The sequence below is a fragment of the Pipistrellus hanaki genome (assembly GCF_964339955.1).
Source record: "Pipistrellus hanaki genome assembly, chromosome: 5".
NCBI lineage: Eukaryota > Metazoa > Chordata > Mammalia > Chiroptera > Vespertilionidae > Pipistrellus > Pipistrellus hanaki.
This window is the reverse complement of record NC_140507.1, coordinates 69,301,848-69,325,023: the sequence shown is the minus strand read 5'-3', so window position 1 is coordinate 69,325,023 and position 23,176 is coordinate 69,301,848. Positions and strand designations below refer to the sequence as shown.

Here is a 23,176-nt window from a genome sequence, read left to right as displayed (position 1 = left end):
ATATCCTAAGAAATCCAAAACACCAGTCAGAAAGAATATATGATCCTATGTTCATTATAGTAGCACAATTTACAATAGCTAAGATCTGGAAACAGCCCAAGTACCTATCAGTAGATGAGTATATAAAAAAGCTATGGTACATTTATACCATCAAATACTATGCATCAGTAAAAAAGGAAAACCTTTTATCCTTTAAGATAGTACAGAGGGACCTGGAGAGTATCATGCTAAGTGAAATAAGTCTGTCAGAGAAAAAGAAGTATCACATGATCTCACTCATATGTGGACTCTAATTAACAAAATAAACTGATGGAGTAGATTCAAAGACATGGAAGCATGGAACAGAATGTGGAATCTCAAAGGAAATGAGGGTGGTTGGGAGGTAATTAACCAAAGACCTTGTAAGCATATATGCATAACCCATGGGCACAGACAATACGCTAGTGAAGGCCTGGGGCAGGGGGTGGATTAGAGGGGGTCATTGGAGGAGAAGACAGAACATATGTGATACTTTAAACAATAAAGAATTATTAAAAAGGAAAGAAAAAGTCACCAAGATAATTTAGGTTGGTGACAATGAAAATGCATCATTCCCTATAAAGGCTGTGAGTTACATTTGCAAAGAGTTCCCATGTGTCTAAGAAACTGTATTTTAGGATTAGAGTAACTTTTAAATCTATATCTGAACTACAAAACTTTATTAGGATAATATTTATATTTTAGACTCCCTTTAAGAGTCAAAATGTTTTTCAATATAGCAAAATAGGTCTCCTGTTACATACACACTTATAAGATGATGAGCACATAAAATGTTAAAAGTAATTGTTATGGTTCCTGATACCAAACTTAGAATGGCTAGAAAGAAATTATAGATGGAAGAGAACCAATTTAAATAGGAGAGCACAAACTCAAAAGTGAAACCACCTTAAGAGCAGAAGACTAATACTTCTCCCACTTGAATAAACTAAATTAAAAATTACCTTACAGAAACACCAGCTTTTAACTGAAAACTGACTGATCATGTTGCCAAAATGGATCATGAAAGGCCTGTATCCCCTTAACAGAAGATGCTTACAAGGAGAATTAAAGCTTAGTCTTTTGAAGTATAAAAAAAAGCTATAAAAGTCCTTCCACTGCAAGAAATTATCAAAACCAGCACAAAGCTTCCTTGGAAACTTGAATGTGATTCAAACCTGGAGCTCAGGAACAGGGGCAGCAAATAACAGAGGGAGAGGAAAAGCAGGATTAGTAATCCTTTGGTCTATAAATCTGATTTCCTAATCCTAGAACTTTTTTTTAAAAGATTTTTTAAAAACTATATTTTATTGATTTTCTTTACAAAGAATGGAGAAGGAAAGGGATAGAGAGTTAGAAACATTAATGAGAGAGAAACATCAATTCAGCTACCTCCTACACACTCCGCACTGGGGATGAGTCCGCAACCAAGGTACACGACCCTGACGGGAATCGAACCTGGGACCCTTCAGTTCACAGGATGACACTCCATTCACTGAGCCAAACCGGCCAGGACTAATTCTAGAAATTTTAACATCTGTTGATAATCAGATGCTATATACATACATACATATATGTATATGTATATGTATATGTATATGTATATGTATATGTATATGTGTATATATATATATATATATAAACTTTCAAATATTAAAGCAGTGCTGTTTAACAGTATTTTCTGTGATGATGAAAGTGTTCTATTTCTGCACTAATATGGTAGTCTCTGGACACATGTGGTCAATATGACTAAGAATCTGAGTTTTTAAGTCAAATTAAATTTTAATTAACTTAAATTTAAATAGCCACATGCAATCATGCTTAGTGTATTGGAAAACACAAATCTAAAGCACATATTTGTAAATATTCAATATAGCAAACATATTCACTCAGTTTTATTTTGGGCAAAGGCAATTTAATAATAGCTCAATTGTGCTACCTCCAGACATTTCAAAATAAACTCTGGGGAAGATAGTACTCGTGAACAATAATATGTCAGTAAATAATTAGGTGCTAATGCTAGAAGATCCTCTCAGATAAGATAGACTACTGCCATTTCTCTTTGATTCAGGTCTTGAGGAACATGAAAACCATCAATGTAGTCACTTAGACTACAGATAACGTCTTAGAATTAATATTTCTGTTTTATTTTTTAATCGAAGGTGATAATTTTGTTCTCACTTAATTATAATATAAAATGTAGTCACATTCATATAGGACACTAATAAATAATGGCACTCTTGCCTGCCTGCAAGTAGGAAAGAGGGAAATGAAGGAGAAAGACCCACACTTCACAATAGACAAGGAATGACACAAGGTGACCTACTCAAAAACAAACACATGAGGAAGTCCAAAAGGAAGGAGAGGCAATGCCTAATAGAATCCACCTGAGTGTTCTATAGTTGTGCAACATGTGAGTCAATATTGGCCAGTAACTCAATTATTAATAACTCTTACTGAATTATTTCAAGGCACAACATTAGAATAAATAACTTGAGCATACCTGATTTGAAGACATATTCTCAGCTTTCATTAGTGATGAATAGCTCCTGGAAGAAAAAACACGTTTAAAATAAGGTTACCCAGCTGGCAAGAATTACTCAAATATTACATGTATCTAGCACTGCTGAGGGTCTTTCGAAAACAAAAATACAACCCCTGTCCTCAAGGAGACAATATAAAAAGGATAAATATCTACAAACAATAAGATGTACACAGCACTGTCATAGTTCATGAAGCACTCAAACTCAATAACTGTGTGGAAGGTGGCATTATACAAATGAGGAAATTCACCTATAGCCAAGGGCAGATATGATTCATATATCCATATCCAACTCATGGTCTTCCTCACTATAAAAAATTATTGGTGCTCTGCCTGGTGTGGGTCAGTGGTTAGAATGTCAGCCCATGCACCTAAGGGCCTCGGGTTTGATTCTGGAGCTGGTTGCAGGTTCAATCCCCAACCCCGGTTGGGGTATATGTGGGGGAAACGAATTAATGTGTCTCTCTCACACTGATGTTTCTCTCTTTCTCTTTCCCTTCCTTCCTTTCCTTCTCAAAAAAAGAAAAAAATAAATAAAAAGAAAAAAGAAAAAAGAAAAGAAAAGAAAAAATATCACTGGGTGAAGATTAACAAAGAAAACAACAAAAAGAAAAGGCTGAGCTCTTTTCCAGTATTCTCTACCTTAAAGAATTGCATTACTATCCATATTCCATTCCACAAACCAGAAGCCCAGGAGTCATTCTTTTCTTTTCTATTCTTTTCTATTCTATTCTATTTTATTGATTTTTCACAGAGAGGAAGAGAGAGGGATAGAGAGTTAGAAACACTGATGAGAGAGAATCATCGATCAGCTGCCTCTTGCACACCCCCTATTGGGGATGCACCCGCAACCAAGGTACATGCCCTTGACCGGAATCGAACCCAGGACCTTTCAGTCCCCAGGCTGACGCTCTATCCACTGAGCCAAACTGGTCCTGGCCAGGAGTCATTCTTTTCCCCTGTCTCTCCCCTAAATTCAATCTATCTTCATTCATATCCTGCCAAAATTTCTTGTCATTGGTCCACCTCTCTCCACCTCCCATCATCACCACAGTCCAAGATACCTGTCTGTCACATGAACAACTGCAATAGCGTCCTAAGTGGCCTAGCCACAACCACCCGACTCCCTTTCCAAAACACAAAACTATCACACTACCTCTTGCTTAATGACCTTACAAAACTCTCAGGATGAAGACAAACACTGTCAATGAGGCACCGCATGGACTGGCACCCTGACTCAGTGATCCCTCATGCCAGATGCTCCAGACATATTTTTCTATTTTTAGCCCTGTGTTTTGCCTTGCTCCCTCTTTGCATACATGGTTCCCTCTACTAAGAGCTCTCTTTCTATCCCACCTCTACCCCCAGCCCCTTTAACCAGCAAACAGTCTTGATCTTAGCTCAAGAGTCACTGCATAAGGGAAGCTAATCTGTTACTTATTCATCTATAAAATACTGACTAATCACCCACTGCATATGTAAAGCACTGGGTCACATATAAGAAGATACAAGGATGTATGTAAGTGCTTCTCTGAAAGAGCTTATCATTAAAACGAAGAGCTATGGCATAGAGCATTATTTATAGACGGCAGCGTGGTAGTGTGTCAGAGAGAAAAGGAGTACAATTACAGAAGTCAATTCCACATTAGACTATATCATCCTTTTAATCAATGATCTCACCATTACCTCTTCCTACGTGTTGCCACTAAACTCCTCATCCTTACAAGTCTACTTCCTACTAATATCCCAAGAATATTATAATATCAATTACAACATGAAATTTTAAACTTAAAGCTTTTTATTTTTTTTAAATTTCCCTAAGTACAATCTTAACTCTGGCCTTGTCAACTTGTTCATCCTTACCTTATAGGCAGCATGGTACAGTCACAGTATGGACTTCAGAATTACAGACTTGAGTTTGAACTCCTGCTTTGCTATTTATCAACTATAACCTCCTTGCTGAAGTAATCTCTGCCTCCAAATCAAGTTCACGTCAATGTTCAAACTGATGATATGTGTACCTGTGTGACTTGCCATTTTACCTGGGTCTTGTACTTCTGACTTTAATCACCTGAGCCTTACTTAGGTTCCAATTCTGACCTCCCAGACAGCCACTTTAAATACCCCTATCTCAGGTAGCCATATACCCTTTGTCTTTTCTGATCTGTTTCTCACTTATCCTCTAATAACTACATTACCCTGACTCTTGTTTATTTCAACATCCACATGGTGAGCTTGATTCTGATGTGATACGTTTGCCACAAAAGCCAAATAAGAGAATACAACGTTAAAATAGAACAGGTAAGCTTTCACTGGATTATATCACTAGATGTGACCACTGAGGACTTATCAATACAAAAACTTTAATATCATAACTTGTGGCCCAATATTTAGTTTTTTTGCAGCTTGAGCTCTGAAGCTGCTTACAAAGCACAACTTTGCCCTCTGGGCTCCACTACCTGCAAACAGTCCCCTATGCCAACTGTACTGTTTGATAAATCATACTCTTCGTTATTGTCAATAAAAAAAAAACCAAAAAAACCCCCACTCCTTATACTGTAACTATGTGATGAAAAAAACCCTTTTGTTCAACATGCCTAGGCTGAAACTAGCATGTTGAGAAACACTTGATCATATGTTACCTGTCATTTTTACCACTGAGTCAAGCTGACGGTTAAAAAGTCCAGTTGTCCACACCACTCAGAAAATAAATGATGTCAGTTTGTGGTCTTGTTTCCCTAGCAAACCATCTCTTTAATCATCAGTTCCTTGTAGCTTCTAACTTCAAAAACCTGACCCTATTTTTACTGCAGCCCCCGATTTTAGAGCATATTTTCAGTGCATACCTAGGGCTATGTTCCCTAGTTTGAAAATCATTATCTGAATAAATGTTTTAATTTCTCAAGAAGGATGCTCCAAACTTCTGTTTACATCACAAATTCAACTACTGAGATGAAACAATATTCCTATGGCACACTAAAGGGAGCCGTGGTCACTCTTTCCTAGCATGTCAAGAAGTGGCAGCATCTTCTGCAACAGGGGTGGGGAACAGCCAGCCCCCAGGCCACATAGGGCCGGAGCCCTGCTAAGGCAGTAGGGGTGAGTTAATTAAATGTTTGACCAAATATGGCAAGCTAATTTTTAAACTGATAATTTTGTAAGGCCTGTGGATGATGTTATAAATACCCAAATGGCCCTTGGAAGAAAAAAGGTTCCCCACCTAAGCTCTATAAGTTCAGATGCTGCATCTGTACTAAGTTAAGATTAGTATTTATCTTTACATATCCACTCCTTTTTCATACTTAGCCTAACTTTAAGCAATAACATCCATAATCACAAGCTTTGATGCGCTGGTTTTTCTAATACTTATTGAAATAATTACATAACTGTTAAAACATGTCCATGGACATACTATCTACACTCATCTCATGTGGTACTAGTGATATTGTTACACTTCAAGTGATTTGATCCTGAACTGTCAATTTATGATATGAGTAAATAATAAAATAATCACTCTCCAGAAAATTTTTTAAGAAGAAAAAGAAGTAGTAGTAGTAGTAGTAGTAGTAGAAGAGACTGTGTCTATGGTAGACTCACAGGTACCAGCCTAGAACAGCGGTCGCCAACCTTTCAAACCTCACGGACCACCAGTGGTCTATGACTACCGGTTGGCGATCGCTGGCCTAGAAGACTTCTCCATACGCTCCTCTCTAAAACCAAATGTAGACTGAGTGAAAGACATTCTGCTTCTCTTTAACGCTCCAGGCAAGATCACTTCCAAGGCTCCAAATCCTTTCAAAACCTATGTTGAGTCTCTTCTGATACTTTCTCTTAACTCTATGTATGGCTTCCAGCATAGCAGGTAAGAAAAGGAAACCAATATGTGGCTTCCTCTTTATACCTAACCCTTTACAAAGATTCTCTAAATTAAAACTCCTAGATCTTAGGCTGAGGGCAAGTGTGAGCTAAAAAATAATGTCTAGTCCGGCCGGTGTGGTCAGTGGTTGAGCACTGATCTATGAACGAAACTGACCTATGGTTCAATTTCTGGCCAGGGCAAATGCCCAGGTTGTGGGTTCGACGTCAATAGGGAGCATGCAAGAGCAGCCGATCTCTCTCTCTCATATTGATGTTTCTATCTCTCTCTTCCTCTCTGAAATCAATAAAAATATATTTTTAAAAAGCATATAAAAATTTAATTTTAAGAAATACTGTCTATAGAAGTAACGAACAGAATAGATAAATGAGAATATGTGAAGTCAAAGGGGAAAATTTTCATTATTGTTTAAATGAATAAAATGATTAACAGAAGGTGTTAATATATTGCTACTCTCTAGTCTTCACACTTTGGCACCCTCCCAACCACCCAAATATTTCTAAAAACTACCTAAAAAACGATGACCTTTCTGTAGATCTGTGTACATGACCGATCAGTATCATATCTGCTCACGGAGGACAAGGAGTAAAGCGCTTATTAGCAAGAACAAAATGGAGCTCCAGGGGCTACTGTTCTTTCCATTGGAGAAGGAAGGCAGCACCTTCTTTGCTCTGTTTTGCTCCCTTCATTTCTGAGCAGAGAGCTGATGGATATGATCCCGACCAGAGCTCAAACAACTCCCATCCACTTCTCCCCCGCCCCCCACCCCGGCAGTAGAAATTAAAAGTTTCCTGCCCTTCTTCTGCCCTTGTTCATAAAGTTAGAATGGAGTCCAGGGTCTAAATAATGGTTTCAGGATTGGAAAGAAGTTGGAATGTAGCTCTTCTGGATATTGGGCTAAGTACTTTTTCACTGAAACCATGTGGGAACACTGGGGATAGCGCCTGGGATAATATTTTCTTGATTTTATCTGTGGAATCCCCTGAAGATTCAAATGTCAATTTCTTAAGCAATCACAGCAACTTGACATTCTTTAACAGATGGTCCAAATAAAAGAATCACCCAGTTGGTAAAATTCAATGGTACTTTCATTGTCAGAAAGCCAAGAGAAAGACTTTAAAATAAGAAAATTTTATAGTCAAAGCATTTGATCTCTTAGGTTGAAAAGTCAAAAGGCAGAAATTAAAGTGATGCCAGTACTACAAATGTATAAAAACAAAATATAAAACATCAAAAACTTAGAATTTGTTGCTGAAATTTCACAAAAGCTGCAGAATACAGCATGCAAACAGCAGCTCTGCACATGCCAAGCGAACCTTTGATATGTCACTGCTTCACATTCTTCTACCTTCTGCAGCATATGGAAGTCATTTTTGTGGCACATACTTCTCAGAAATGAACACACCAACTATTTTTGGTTTTCTGAGGCTCAGGGGAATTTATTAAACTAAAAGCAGCAAGGCCCTGGTGGGAGTGGCTCAATGGTTGACAATCAACCTATGAACCACATCACAGTTCGATTCCGTGTCAGGGCACATGACTGGATTTCGAGCTCAATAACCCAGTAGGGGGCATGCGGGAGGCAGCCGATCAATGATTCTCTCTCATTATGATCAATGATTCTCATTATTGATGTTTCTCTCTCTTCCTCTCCCTCTCCCTTCCTCTCTGAACTCAATAAAATTATTTAAAAACAAAACAAAAAACGAATAAACTCTACTAGTAAATCCCACAATCACTCAAAATTTCAAAAATTTTAACACACTGATGAGTTGATCATTTCTCTTCCACTCCTAACAGAAAGCAGACTTGCAATTCTAGGTAATATCAAATGTTTAAATCTAGCACTAGTCTGATTCATGTTAGCAAATATAACCCAAGATAACACTTGGGAATTCTATGAAGCTCCTCATTTTATTTTAGCAGAATCCCCAACAGGAATATGTGTGTATATGGATAACTAATAAGTTCCAGTACTTGGTTATAATACCAAATTCTGACCCAATAATCTTTCTAATATTTCCAAGTATTCCAAAGAAACTGGGACATGGCAAGACAGCTCATTTTGTTACTATATCCTTCCCAAGAGTATAACACATCAATACCTTCCCCCCCCCCCCCCTTTGGTCCACTTATCACATATCTATGGATAACTAGGAAAATCTAGGAATTAGTCACAGAATTACTTTTCTTGCTATTCATCTATTATATATAGATTCAGTATGGTAGACAGATAACAATCCTACCCCAAGATGTTCACATGCTAATCCCTAGAACCCATAAATATGTTACTTCATAAGGCAAAAGGGACTATTCTGCAGATGTGATAAAGTTAAGGATCTTAGGTGGGAGAGTACCATAGGTTATCTGGATGCACCCAATGTCACCACATTGGAACTTGAAAGCAAAGAAGCTGTGATCGAAGAGGGAACTATGACTATGGAAGAAGGTCAGAGATGCAATGTTACCAACTTTGAAGATGGAAGAAGGGGTCACAAGCCAAGAAATGTGGGTAGCTCTAACAGCTGGAAAAGGAAACAGATTCTCCCCTAGAGCCCAAGAAAGGAACATAGCCCAGCCGACACCTGGATTTTAGCCCAGTAAGAACCACATCAAACTTCTAACATACAGAACTATAAAATAATAAATATAGGCTGTTTTAAACCACTATATTTGTGGTAATTTGGTATAGTAGCAATAGAAAATTAATACAGTTAAGTATTCTTATAGCCTTATAAACTAGAATTTCAGGATCCAAATTATATTTTTAACTACTCTTTATTATTTAAAAATGTAGTGTTTTGATGCCCTGGCCAGTGTGGCTCAGTTGGTTGACCTATGCACACAAGATTGTCAGTTCGATTCCAATCAAGGCAATTACCCAGGTTGTGGGTTAGGTCCCCGGTCAGTATGTGTACAGGAGGCAACCGATCCATGTTTCTCTCTCTCTCAAGTTCAATAAAAAAACACATTAAAAAAAGAGTAGTGTTTTGAAGAAGAAATTAAAGATACAGACAACAGTATGGTGTTTACCATAGAGAAAGGGGAATGGGGGAAGTAGAAGAGGATATGAGGGGGGTTAAATGGTAATGGCAGTAGACTTGACTTCTGAAGTGGTGAACACACAATATACAGATGATGTATTATACAACTGTACAACTGAAACCTATATAATTTTATTAACCAATGTTACCCCATAAATTCAATAAAAAAGAAAACAATGCAGTGTTTTGGAGCAGACCTCACTACATTAATTACTTTGACCTTTCAAAATGTAAAACACATAAAATGTTCAAAAAAGGTTTTAAAAACAATTTTTAAGAGTTACTAGCACTAGCCTTTAGAGCTAAGAGCTAAGACAACTCTATTCAAATATCATAGCTAGTGAATGTTAAACAATTAATACAGCATCTTTTTCCCCCCTGAAGATGTTTACAAACCAAACTTTAAGAATAATTTATTATGGTTTATTCAAAAATGAAATTAGCCATTTTATTTCATACGCTCTTATATCCTGCCCTTATAAAAGGATAATTCACTTGACCAACACAATATAAATGTATTTTTCTAACTCAATTAAAGCTCTGAGCTTGTTTTATATCACTTTTTCCACCAGCATATCATTCTTTTTTTTTTTTTTAGGGTATTGTCCTGATTAAAATGACAGTGAAGAATCTTCAAGGTCAATACCAGTACTATAGCTCAAACATACCTAAGTTCATCCATTTCCCTCTTCTTCTTCATCTCTTCCTTTTCTCTCCTTTTCATTTCCTGAATTTGGGCTTTTTTCTCATTCCTTTCCTCCCGGTCTCTGCATTCCTTCTCTGCTGCTAGGTCTGGGAACCGCTCCGCTCTGGTCTTTTCTAATCTGTTCAGGATCTCATTTACTTTCTTCTCCACTGTCACAATTTTCACCTTTGAGGGAGACAGGGGAAAATATTGAATCTTTATTATATGATTTCCCCACAAGAACAGGGGAGAGGCTCTCCAGGGGCTCAGTCACCAGCTTAATTTTCCTTAAAAAACATACATCATACTGAGCCCTCAACAACAAAGATGTTAGACGGAGAAGACGATACCCCACTCAGTGGCAGGACTCCGCCTCCCTCGGTGGTGCAGGACACTTACATCCTTCTGCCTGTGAAAGCCTATCTGTCCCACGTCCATGTCAGCGGTTTTCTTCAGGTTAGACCACGGTGTATACACCACGTTGACGTTGTTCATCTTGCAGCCTGCCAAGAGAGACTATCTTCAACGTGCAGGCAGGATGGCACTGAGCAAAGTGTCCCCTTACCCACTGGCAGATCACCATAATCCAATGAAGGAAAAAGCTTAGATTGAACAAGGCATCAAGTGTTTCAAACTGCAAATCAACCACAAAAGGCAAATGGTAAAGTTGACAAACACAATTCAAGCAAAATCATGACAGCAGAAAGCAGAGTCCATGGGTTTGCTTTAGGGACTTCTGAGACTCCCTAAAATTGAATGCAAACTTACTAAATACGGTTTTTAAAGAGATTTGCTCAGATTCTCAGAGGAGTCCTTGATCCAATAAAAGATAAGCAGCAAGATAAAGCAAAATGCCATGGCCTGGGATTTAAGAGACCGGCACTGTATCCTGGCCCTACAACAAACCAGCTGTGCCACCTTGGGAAGTCCGCACAGCTCCCAGAATCTCATCTGAAACATGAGTCACTGGACTAGTGTAGCAACATTTTTGTTTTTGTTTCTTTTAGCAGTGGAACCTCTTTTATCAAAGAAACACATAATACCTCTACGCCAACAGCCTTAGGCAGCTCAAAGAATCACAGGTTAGCCCTAGTTGATTTGGCTCAGTGGATAGACCATCGGTCCTCAGACTGAGAGATCGGGATCCAATTCCGGTCAGTGGCATGTACCTCAGTTTCAGGCTCAATCCTGGTTGGGGTGCACATGGGAGGCAACCAATCGATGTGTCTCTTTCACATTGATGTTACTCTCCGTCTCTCCCCCTCCCTTTCACTCTTTCTAAAAAAATCAATGAAAAGTATCCTAGGGTGAGGATTAACAACAACAAAAATTATCAGTTCAATTGTTGGTCCAACACTCTTTAAGGCCCTTCAAAATTAGATGGCAATATATTTCAGTTTATTAAATCACCAAGTACAATGGAGAAATCTGTGGCCACCACCTCAATTTGCTTATGAAGTATTACTGCCTGAAAATTTGTAATGTGATTCTATTCAAGAAGAAGCACCAGACCAATCTAAATCACAGGATATTCTACAATTGGTCTCCACTCTAAAAGTATTAGTGCCCTAAAAGACAAAGAAGTGTCTCCAGATAAAAGGAGATAGAGAGACATGACAAGTAAACATAACACATGATCCTGGATTAGAAAAATGCTATGAAGGGACAGTAGTAGAACAGTAGGAAAACTTATATATAGACGGTATATAAGATAACTGATAGCATAAGTATATAGTACTTATAAAAGCTATAATAGTATACAGGAATATTCTAGGCCTTCACTCATCACTAGGCCTTCACATTCACTCACTTAATGACTCACTCAGAGCAGCTTCCAGTCCTGAAAGTTACATTCATGATACAGATGTACCATTTTTCATCTTTTATACCACATTTTTTTAAAAAATTGATTTTTTACAGAAAGGAAGGGGGAGGGATGGAGAGTTAAGAAACATTGATGAGAAACATTGATCAGCTGCCTCCTGCACACCCCCTGCTGGGAATGTGCCTGCAACCAAGATACATGCCCTTGACCAGAATCGAACCTAGGACCCCTCAGTTTGCAGGCTGATGCTCTATCCACTGGCCAAACCAGTTTCAGCCATTGGTTTCTTTCTTTTTAATTTTTTAATTTATTGATTTTTTACAGAGAGTAAGGGCAGAGGGATAGAGAGCTAGAAACATTGATGAGAGAGAAACATCGACCAGCTGCCTCCTGCACATCCCCCACAGAGGATGTGCCCGCAATCAAGGTACATGCCCTTGACGAATCGAACCTAGAACCCTTCAGCCCGTAGGCTGACACTCTATCCACTGAGCCAAACCAGCTTCGGCTATACCACATTTTTTAATTGTACCTTTTCTATGTTTAGACACACAGATACTTATGATTGTGCTACAGTATTTACTAGATGAACATGCTGTACAGATTTGTAGCCTAGCAGCAACTGGCTACATGTGTAGCAGGCTATTCTATCCAGGTTTATATAAGTTCACTGTATGATGTTTGTACAATGACAAAAATTGCCTAATGATGCATTTCTCAGAACACATGTCCATCATTAAATGACACATGACTGAATAAGCAAATGTAGAAAAACAGCAAATACTTGGTTTGGCTGGAGTGTGAAATATGTGCAGGGAAAAGGAATTATGTAGTCAGATCAAAGAGGCTTAATGCCAGCTTAAGAAGTCTGGATTTAATTGTATAGACAAGGTGAGGGTGTCATGAAATATCTAAGCTTTTAGAAAGTTTAATCTGGCAAGAGAGTAAAGATGAATATAAAACAGGCTGACCTGACTCTATGAATACAAACAAGTTTAACCCCAAGTCCCTGGGTTCTGAGTGCTGAAGGTGGTCAACCACGGAGGAAAATATTTTAACCACTCAGTGACACAAATGGAGTACTGAGCAAAGCTCACAGCAAAGAAAATCTCCTTCACTCTTCAGCATTCTCTGCTATTGACTCACAAGAGTGAAGCTCTTAGTTAGACCCAGCTCCTTTTTCTGCTAAGTGAGCTGTCGCTGTGCAAGGCTGAGAAGAAGAATTCTGTGTCATGACTCTTACCCTTTTTCTTTTTCTCTAAAACTAGTGATCTACAGAGATTAAGAAAAAAGAGGCTGGGCCAAGAATAAAGAATCCAAAGCTCTTTTAATAAAGTCACATCTGCCAGCCAGGGGCATGGAAATAGGACAAGAACACGTGAAAGGAGTTGCAACAAACAAGAAAAGAGAATATAAGTTTTAGTTTGTATTATTTTTTTATGTGAATAAAATAGACAGGCACCAAGCCCAGTATTACAGACCCTACCTGAAACATTTATCACCAATTCTCATTTCTCTCTGCACATTAGAATCACCTGGAGAGCATATCAAGCATACCTATACTCACAGATTGCCCCAGACCAATTAAACAAGATTCTTTGGGGGATAAACAACTGATTTGATATCTTCACAATTTACAGGGAGAACAAAATAAGGAGAGAAGGTAAGAAGTGAAAGCAAGAGTGATTTGGAGACTTGAGTTCTAGTATCTAATGCAGGGGTCTTCAAACTACGGCCCGCAGAGGAGTCTGATCCGGCCCGCCAGGTTTTTTGGGCAGTGAGCGCAGCCGAAGTGTTACAGTAGGAATTAGTAGTTCATATAGTCTGGCCCTCCAGCTCTCTGAGGGACCGTGATCTGGCCCCCACTTTAAAAAGTTTGAGGACCCCTGATCTAATGGCAAAGAGTGGAAATAAAGACATCAAACAACATAAAAATAAAGCCATGAGAGACATGTCTTGCTTAGCTATTAACATATCCTGATTTCTGAAAGTCTACAAATAATCTTAAAGGTAGGCAAGTATAGACAACTTACTATTCAAGGTAAGAAAAACAAACCTGGCCAGCATGGCTCAGTGGTTGAGTGTAGACCTATGAACCAGGAGGTCACAATTCGATTCCCTGTCAGGGAACACGCCCCGGTTGTGGGCTCAATCCCCAGTGGGGGGCATGCAGGAGGCAGCTGATCAATGATTCTATCTCATCATTGATGTTTCTCTCTCCCTCTCCCTCTCCTTTCCTCTCTGAAATTATATATGAAAATCAAGGTAAAAGAATTGAGGCAGGGCCATAAACATTAGAGGGGTGGGGAGATTACTTTTTAGTTCTTTGATAGGTAGCAGAAATTCCATCTTAAAGAACAAAACAGGGCAAAGGCATATTACATGGCAGTCCTTTCACTCAAGCCGAAGTCAGGAATATTTTCTCTAAAATGTAACCCATTTCAGACACAGGGAAATCATTGCTAAGTCTGAAAGCACTTCGAGGAAAACTGACCTTGAATGCTATTGGCCTTCACAAGATGGGCACAGTCCATCAATACTTCCTTGGGAATGTCTTCTATGTTCTCCCCCTGAAACACAAAGATATCCAAATGTTCTACTATGTTGTTACTGATGGATTCTAGAGCACTCATTGGGCTTTGCTGACTTACCAGGAACAATTTTATTAAAAGCAGAGGCTCTTCAACTGTATTTCAGAACAATGAAAAGTGAAGCCTGTTACAGGAATGTTTATTTAAACTGAGAGAAGGCAGTGATATAGAAAGTACTGATACATGATAAGTAAAAAATACAAACACAGGGTATAAAAGAAAACTACCAAATATTAACTATGTTGAGTAATTTCTTTCTTCTTCTCATTCTTACTTCTAGAAACGTTGTGCGGAAATGGTGTCTATTTTTGACAACTGGATGTCTTCTTAGCTGAGGTCCCTACAACGTTCCTCTCAAAGAGACACCTTATAGCTTTGGATCTCAAATATCTACCGTGTTTCCCCGAAAATAAGACATCCTCCGAAAATAAGACCTAGCGCATGGAAAGATAAGACATCCCCTGAAAATAAGACCTAGCACAACTTTGGGAGAAAAAATTAATATAAGACACTGTCTTATTTTGGGGGAAACATGGTAGTAGGTCATCTATCCTTAGCCTTAATCAGGAAGCAACCTCTTTGGTATGGTAAATAAAACCACTCACTATAAGGAAGAAATAATATGGATTCTATTCTCTACAGATAATGTATCAAAGTCAAAACTGAATACCGTATTTTCCAGCATATAAGACGACCCCCTAATTTTACAGTTAAAACATAGGTTTAGGCCTATATTCGCTGTATAAGACTACCCCCCACTTCCGAGGCAACACCAGTTCTTTTTTTAATAGACCACCTCTCTGACTCTGGCCAATCTGAGCAGGCTTTTTACTAGAACACAGTGTCATCTTATACGCTGGAAAATACGACATAAGCAAAGCCATTTCAGAAGAAAAATATTTCAGAGGCAAGAGCAAATGGAAATCAGCCCAGTATTGACTCCTAGTAGGCATGGGATTACAGAAGAGTTCTGCCTGGGATTGAAATGTTCTACCTACATAAATACTTGAGATAAATTAAGTATATTCCATTATGTTTCTACACATTTTCTTTACATTCAATGATTTAAATGGGAATCTCTCAAATATATAAATTGTGACACAAAACCGAGTGATTTAAGTGTCACTACTTTAGTGATGTATCTCATCCTGTGCTATTCCCTGACCACACAGAGGATTTCTGAATTTAACATCTTGATTACACAATGTCATCATTATGGATATCAACCATAATAGTGATAGTGATGCCTTCAGGGGCTTCTACAATACACAGGAGCTGATGGACCCTGTGCTAAATAAGTCAAAAAGAAAATAAAAACAATAGCCATCAGTTTATGAGTACACATCACATGCCAGGTATTTCGCAGTCATACAAAATGCATTGTATTACCCTCATTTTACCCATGAAGAAAATGAAGCTTAGTGAGGTTAAGTGGGGAAAGTCCCACATATCTCTCACAGAACTGAGAGACAAACCCAGAACTAGAACAATGCTCTAAGAATTGGCCCAGAAATGGTGCTTATGGGGTTCTTGTGGAAACATTAGTTTGTTGGCCTTGATGTCAGGCTATATCCTTGATGTCAGGATATTTCCCGTCTTACTACCTGTGGCTGTCACTATTCCTGGAGCAATCTCCACTTCTATTTGGCAACTTCTAATATAATATGAGCAGAAAAACAAACCTCACTCAACTTAGCATTATTCATAAAGTCAGAGCAAACAAATTGGAGAGTCTAAGGAACTCTCAAGATGTAAAGATCAGAATTTTAACTGTGGGCTTTGTGCCATCTATGTTAATATGATAAGAAACCTCTAGATGAGTGAGATTTTTCTACGGGTTTCTAAAAATAAAAGAAACCTAGGAAAGAGCACAGCTGAATATCTGTGATCTTCAATGTTTGGGCTGTATTCAACTGAATTCAGTGAGAAAAAGAAAGAAAAGAAGAGAAAGAAAAGAAAAGCCTACAGTGCTTAGCATGTGCCAAGTATTATTCTAAGTCAGTGGTTGGGAAACTCAATAGTCAACAGAGCCAAATATCAACAGTACAACAATTGAAATTTCTTTTGAGAGCCGAAAACCGACTTCTGCGCATGGGCCACGGAGTTTCAATCGCACTGTATGTGTGCGCCCGCACGTGGTGTTTTGTGGAAGAGCCACACTCAAGGGGCCAGAGAGTCACAACTGGCTCGCAAGCCGCAGTTTGCCGACCACTGTTCTAAGTGCTTCAGATAGATAAGCTCATTTAATCTTCACAATCCTATCTATACTAATAAAAGGGTAATAAGCTAATTAGACTGGGAGACTGGACATCTTCCTACAGTCCGACTTCCTTCCGGACAAAGCCATGGTGGTGGGGGCCGAGGGAGAGACAGTTAGGGGCCATCACCAGTAGGGGAGGGCAGTTGAAGGCTGTGAGGCCAGCAGGGGAGGGCAGTTGGAGGCTGTGAGGCTAGCAGGGGAGGGCAGTTGGGGCCACGAGGAGCAGTTAGGCAGCAATCAAGCCAGCAGGCAGGAAAGTGGTTAGGAGCCAGCGGTCCCAGATTGTGAGAGGGATGTCCGACTGCTGGTTTAGGCCCCATCCCACATGGGGTCTAAACCGATAGTCTGACATCCCCCGAGGGGTCCCAGATTGGAGAAGGCGCAGGCCAGGCTGAGGGACCACCCCCTTGTGCATGAATTTCTTGCACCAGGCCTCTAGTCCTATATAATAAAAGGATAATATGCAAATAGACCAAACAGTGAAACGACCAGTTGCTATGACACACACTGACCATCAGGGGGCATACGCTCAACGCAGGAGCTTCCCCCTGGTGTTCAGTGTGCTCCCACAGGGGAGTGCTGTTCAGTCAGAAGCCCAGAAGCCAGGTTCACTGCTAGCAAGCACAGAAGCAGTGGTGGGAGCCTCCACTAAGGATGTCCTGCTGCCTAAGCCATCAATTGGACATCCCCTAAGGGCTTCTGGACTGCGAGAAGGCACAGGCCAGGCTGAGGGATCCCTTACTCCCAACCAAGTGCAAAAATCTGGTGCACTAGGCCTCTAGTGACCCAATAAAATTGGTATTGTTAGCTCTCTTTTACAGATGATGAAATGAGCACAGTTAAATAATTTGTTCAGAGTCACAGCAAGCAGCAGAGATAGGATTCAAACCTAGAAGTCTGAGCTCGGAACCACTTAGTCCTATTGCATCTCCAACACTTACTTGGTACCTACTAGGTACAAAGATCTATGTCATTTACTGCAGGAGATCAACCATGTAAGAGTTTCTGAAAGAGTACATATTTTTATTGAGCTCAATATGTGCTTCTAAAGAAAAATAACATTAAAACTTCTATTCAAATAAGTAAAAACTGGTGGTAATGCAAACTTGGGATAACCACCATTATTTTCATTTTGAACACAGCAGAACCCAAAGGAAAAACTTTCATGTGAACCAAAAGGAAACTTGGTAGCACCATACTCTATTTTTTCTAAACTTAAAATAGTTCCAAAATGGCAAGAAGTGGCCTAGGAGAATTCAGAATTTTGTTCCAGCACAGAGTTCACAATCTTCCTCTTTTTCTTTACAATACAGTTTTCAAAAACAGCAGTATAAGTAAAGATGGAGTACAATGTTTAACTTTGCTAGCAAGTTAAAAAATGAATATTATAACCATAATGAAATAGCATCATGTATTTGGTTGCTTTTTAAGTTACAAAATTCCCAAAAGTGTTGGGAAAATCTGTATTTATGTGATAGCATTTTAAATTAGCACAGTACTTTCAGAGAGCAATCTGGCATAAAAGGAGTTACCAAACTATTTATATCTTTGACCCAATAATTATATTTCTGATAATTACTCTAAAAAAATAACTTAAAAGAAAAAACAGAAAGCAGTTCATAAAAAATATTTCTTGTCCTGGCCAGTGTGGCTCAGTTGGTTGGAGTATCATCCCAAAGAACCAATGAAAGGTGGTGCTTTCGATTTCCCATCAGGACAATACCCAGGTTGTGGGTTCGATCCCCATCAGAGCATGTGCTGGAGGCAATCGATTGATGTTTCTCTCACATGCATGTTTCTCTCCCTCTTCCCTTTCCTCTCTCTCTTGTTGGAGAGTCACAATGCTGAAAACTGTAAACAATCTAAAGTTTGACATAGAAGCTTTCATATTAATTGTGGCATACTGCCAACTCAAAGCAGTCAGCAAAAAACAAAACAAAACAAAAAAACAACAACACAGTAACATGAAAAAGTTTATAGACTGTCACTTTAAAAGTAATACAATAGCCCTAGCCTGTTTGGCTCAGTGGAAAGAGCATCAGCCTGGGGACTCAAGGGTCCCAGGATCGATTGCGATCAAGGGCATGTACTTAGGTGGCAAGTTTGATCACCAGCTCTGGTTGGGGCATGTGGGAAAGCAAACAATAGACATGTCTCTCTCACATCAATGTTTCTCTCTGCTTCTCTCCCTTCCACTCTCTCTAAAAACAAATGGAAAAATATCCTCAGGTGAGAATTTAAAAAATCAACAACAACAACAAAAACTTTAAAGCAGTGGTCTCCAACCGGTGGTCCACAGACACCATCTGTGATGTCCAAAAGGTTGGTGACCGCAGCTTTAAAGCCCTTATAATAACAACTTAAAAAAAAAAAAAAAAGAGTAATACAATCAACCAGGCAATGCCAGGATGGACAGTAGATTGAGACAAAAGAATCTAATTGTATTACAAGCTTATGACACAACATCACTGAAGGGGACTGGGGGTGGGTGGGAGGAGGGAGCTTATAAGTAACTTTGGAAAACTGTTTTGACTAGAAACTATAAGACAAAAAAACAAAAACAAAAACAACTGCACATAAACACTGTACTGCAGTTGATATAGTTGTTTCATTTGGGAATATGGGTTAACAAATTTGAAACCATTTACACATATATTGAAGTCAAACAAATAAGCAAATAAAAGTGGATGGTGGGAGCTAGGTTTCTCACTGTCAGAGAAGATCTTACAGATAACCAAGGAGGAAAAGCTAGAATGGCCCGATTGTAATGGATTGGACAGAGACAATGGCACGAGCTCCTATTTAGCTAAATGTGGACACAGGTAGAGATACAAAAACAACTGTTCATGAGTGTATACATGAATTAGTATAAACACATTATCTCCTAGCTCTGTCAAGTGAGAGGACCTTTCTGCTATTCTTCCCTCCAAACCCGTAACTCCAGTCTATTCATGACAAAAACATCAGATAAACCCAATATGAAATACTTGACCAATGCTTCTCAAAATGCCAAGGTCATGAAAAACAGGGAAAGACTGAGAAACTGTCACAAACCAAAGACGAGGCAGACATGACAACTAAATGCACTGTGGGATCCTGGATTGGACCCTGGAACAGAAAGAGAATGTGAATGGAAAAATGAGGAAACCAATAGAGTCTGTATTTCAGTTAATAATAACGTATCACTGTTGGTTTCTGAGTTCTGACAAATCTACTGTGGTAGTGTACGATGCTAACATGGAGGGAAACTGGGTGTGCGGTATCTGGGAACTCTGCACGCTCTTTGTAAATCTAAAATCATTCCAAAATAAAACATTTTAAAGAGCAATACATATAATAAGTATAAATACACACTCTATGACTCAACTATATAAAATGTAACTTATGGATGTAAAGACAAATTGGAAAAATAGTGGTTTTATGTTACTATAGCACATTCACTTTTTCCTTTACTAGTATAATGGTGCTTTAAACCCCAAAGCCCCTGACAACTGGGAACAGCTGCCCTTGGTGATGCAGGAAAATCACAAGCCTGAGAAAAAAGAAGCGCCACCGGAGAAGATAGGAAGTCCAGTAGTGTCAATGGAAATGAAAGGGAGAGAAACAGAGGAGACAGAGAACACATCTGAAATGACCGAATAAAGCAGTGCTTCTAGCTTGGAAATAGTACTCAAAATCATTGGAATTTCCCTTAGCGATTCTCTGTGTCAGGGGAAGACATCTCTTTATTTGCTAATTTTCACACTTTTGCACATATTTATTACTTTAAGCAATTTAATTGCATAAAAAAGGATAGAGGACAAGATATGATGCTCATCACTAAAGAAAAAGTCATGAATCCATGTTTAAATCCAATTACCTTATGTAATCGAAGGTATACATGAGCCGAAGAGAGTTTGTCCACATGAAACCTACAAAGAATGAAAACCACTTTTAGCAAGTTGTACAAGACAACCATCTTCTTGGGCCACCTGCATTTAAAACATTCCAATCCAGAAAGTATAAACTCAGTGCCTACCACATGCTAAGCATCATGGGGAGTATAAAACACAGTCACTGCCTCCACAGGGCTCACCATCAACCGGGAGAGATAAGATAAACTTTATGGAAAGTTCTACAGCTGTGTGAGACTAAGTGTCAAGATGAGTACGAGAGACAATGAATGTTACATGCCAGAACAGGTGCTATTTCAAGTGAGAAAATGCTATCCGTGACAAAAGGCTTCACTGGCAAACAGATTTGGTAGGTCCCTGAATGAAGCACAGGACTTAGAGAAAGTAGGGCAAGGAATTTAGTTAAGAAGAGAAGAGAATAAAAGTAGTCAGCAAGACTCCAATGCTGCAAGCCGTGGGAGATTTATAGGACCAGTGACAGAAATACCTTACAGCAGGAGAGGGCACCAATTTAGAGTAAAATTTGAGGAGTTTGGTTTGGGACATCCTGAGTTTCAAGCGAGGGCAAAACAATCCAAAGAGAATGTCAAGCAGAGCTGGAAGTGTCAGGTGAGGAATGTAGATAGTAAACAGAGAATTCACCCAGCCTTATATCTGGCAATGGCACTACCACCAGGATACATCTCCTAGGAGAGCATGGTGATTGCCCTTTATGAAACTGTCCTAAAAAATTCCAAATGCTCTCCCACCTCAACGTCCTAAATTTATCTTTCATTACAGCTCTATCATCCACCAATTTAATTAAATCTTTTAAAATATACTTTCTTTTTCACCTGATTAAATATTTTGGGAAGTTTTTCATTTTTACAATTCACCAAATGAAGTTGACTTTCTCTCTTGCAACACCAAGATGTCCCAGAATCCTAGCATCACATGATAACACAAGATTGTCACTCTATGATTCTGTTAACTTTAGTCATCTCTTCCTTAGTCCTTGCCTTTCCAGACTGAAGAATGTACAGTAAAACCCTAAGGAGGCACCATCACATACCATCATATACTTCTCTAGGCATTTTCTTGGCATTAATGTATTTTTTCACAAGTGAAATGTTCACACAGTGTAATTCTATATAAAGGTTAAGATTATGCTGTTTCTAATGTCCTCTTTAAAGAGGTTAAGCATCTTGCTAGTCCCTTTGGATACAGAAAAATATTATACATTTTGGCAGCCTATGACAAAGCTAGATTTTATTCTTAACCATTACTGATAGCAAGAAGTGAGTATAAATAATGTCTTGATTTTTCCCCCCATCTGGTTAACTCATTTGCATCTCCATGTAAAAGATTCCTACAGATTATCATCTCCAGTTTGGCATTCCCCACTTCCCTGAAAAATTTGTGTGTGTGTCTGTGCCCAAATCTAGAAATTACATATGCCATTTTTCCCTTTCAGGATCTTAGAAAAACACCCCATTAATAAGCAAGCTCAATTGAGGAGTAAGTTCTTCCATTCCTTGTTTTAAACCATTTCTCTATTTACAACTCCCATATATACCCATTGCATTCTGATTTTCCTTAAAGGCCCTGATGTAAAATTTGACTAATGACATACACAAACAATTCAATATATATCTAATGGGTTCATAAATAAATAGACAAAGTACTAAAACACATATAGGAATATCACTGCTGGTATACACCATTTTCAGGCAAGTAAGTACAATTCTACCTTCAGGGCAGGCAATGTATAAAAACATGGGTCTTGCCCTAGCTGGTTTGGCTCAGTGAATAGAGCATTGGCCTGCAAAATGAAAGGTCCCGGGTTGCAGGCTCAATCCCCAGTGGGGGGCATGCAGAAAGCAGCCAATCAATGATTCTCTCTCATCAATGATGTTTCTATATTTCTCTCCCTCTTCCTTACTCTCCAAAATCAATTTTAAAAATATTTTTAAAAGATTTACAAAAGGTAATTACATAACAGGTGCAGCCATTCTTATCCCCCTTGACAGAGTCTGGAAATCTTTGGGTTTTAAGGGCAACTGAAACAATCCGTTGGGGGTGACAGGTGCTCAAAATGGAGATAACCAGAATGCAATTATTGTGAAAAAATGCCCAGTGGAGATCATTTCTACACAGGCAGAGAGCTAGTCGATTAGGAAGTCAACAAACAGTTACTGAACCCATGTGCCAGGTCTTATGCTAGGTACTGGGAACCTAATAGTTAACAAAGCAGTCTTCATGGGGCTTACAAGCAAGGGTCTTAGGAAGTTAGGCAGCAGCCAGCCCAGAAGCCCTCAGCAGTGCAAACTGTCCACCTGAGGTAAGGGACAGTCTAATAGGCATTGTCTATCTCGATGACATACCAGAAGATGGGCCACTGTGCTGGGACAGGGGGCACAAAAAGACTTTAAAATTCCTCTGGTTCTTAAAGCCTCTTGGTTCCT

The 23,176-nt window shown here is 39.0% G+C and overlaps 1 protein-coding gene and 1 long non-coding RNA gene across 11 annotated transcripts in view; both read right to left on the bottom strand.

Moving 5' to 3' along the window:
* Positions 1 to 23,176, bottom strand: part of CCDC25 (coiled-coil domain containing 25) — a 41,297-nt gene that overhangs the window by 4,827 nt on the left and 13,294 nt on the right. For 4 of the 10 annotated variants that reach the window (XM_084883201.1, XM_084883203.1, XM_084883206.1 and 1 more), the window contains 6 exons: positions 20,699 to 20,750; positions 19,894 to 19,947; positions 14,483 to 14,558; positions 10,563 to 10,666; positions 10,147 to 10,349; positions 2,519 to 2,564 (listed from right to left, as the gene is read on the bottom strand). In XM_084883201.1, coding sequence (XP_084739327.1) covers positions 2,519 to 2,564; positions 10,147 to 10,349; positions 10,563 to 10,666; positions 14,483 to 14,558; positions 19,894 to 19,947; positions 20,699 to 20,750 — 535 coding nt within the window. The remainder of the gene's footprint in view (positions 1 to 2,518; positions 2,565 to 10,146; positions 10,350 to 10,562; positions 10,667 to 14,482; positions 14,559 to 19,893; positions 19,948 to 20,698; positions 20,751 to 23,176) is intronic. The other 6 variants (XM_084883204.1, XM_084883208.1, XM_084883205.1 and 3 more) reach the window with 2 other exon arrangements.
* Positions 12,276 to 14,476, bottom strand: LOC311622260. Its single transcript, XR_014794973.1, has 2 exons — positions 13,873 to 14,476; positions 12,276 to 13,690 (listed from the first exon to the last, which is right to left on the bottom strand). It is a non-coding gene; the product is annotated as an uncharacterized lncRNA (long non-coding RNA).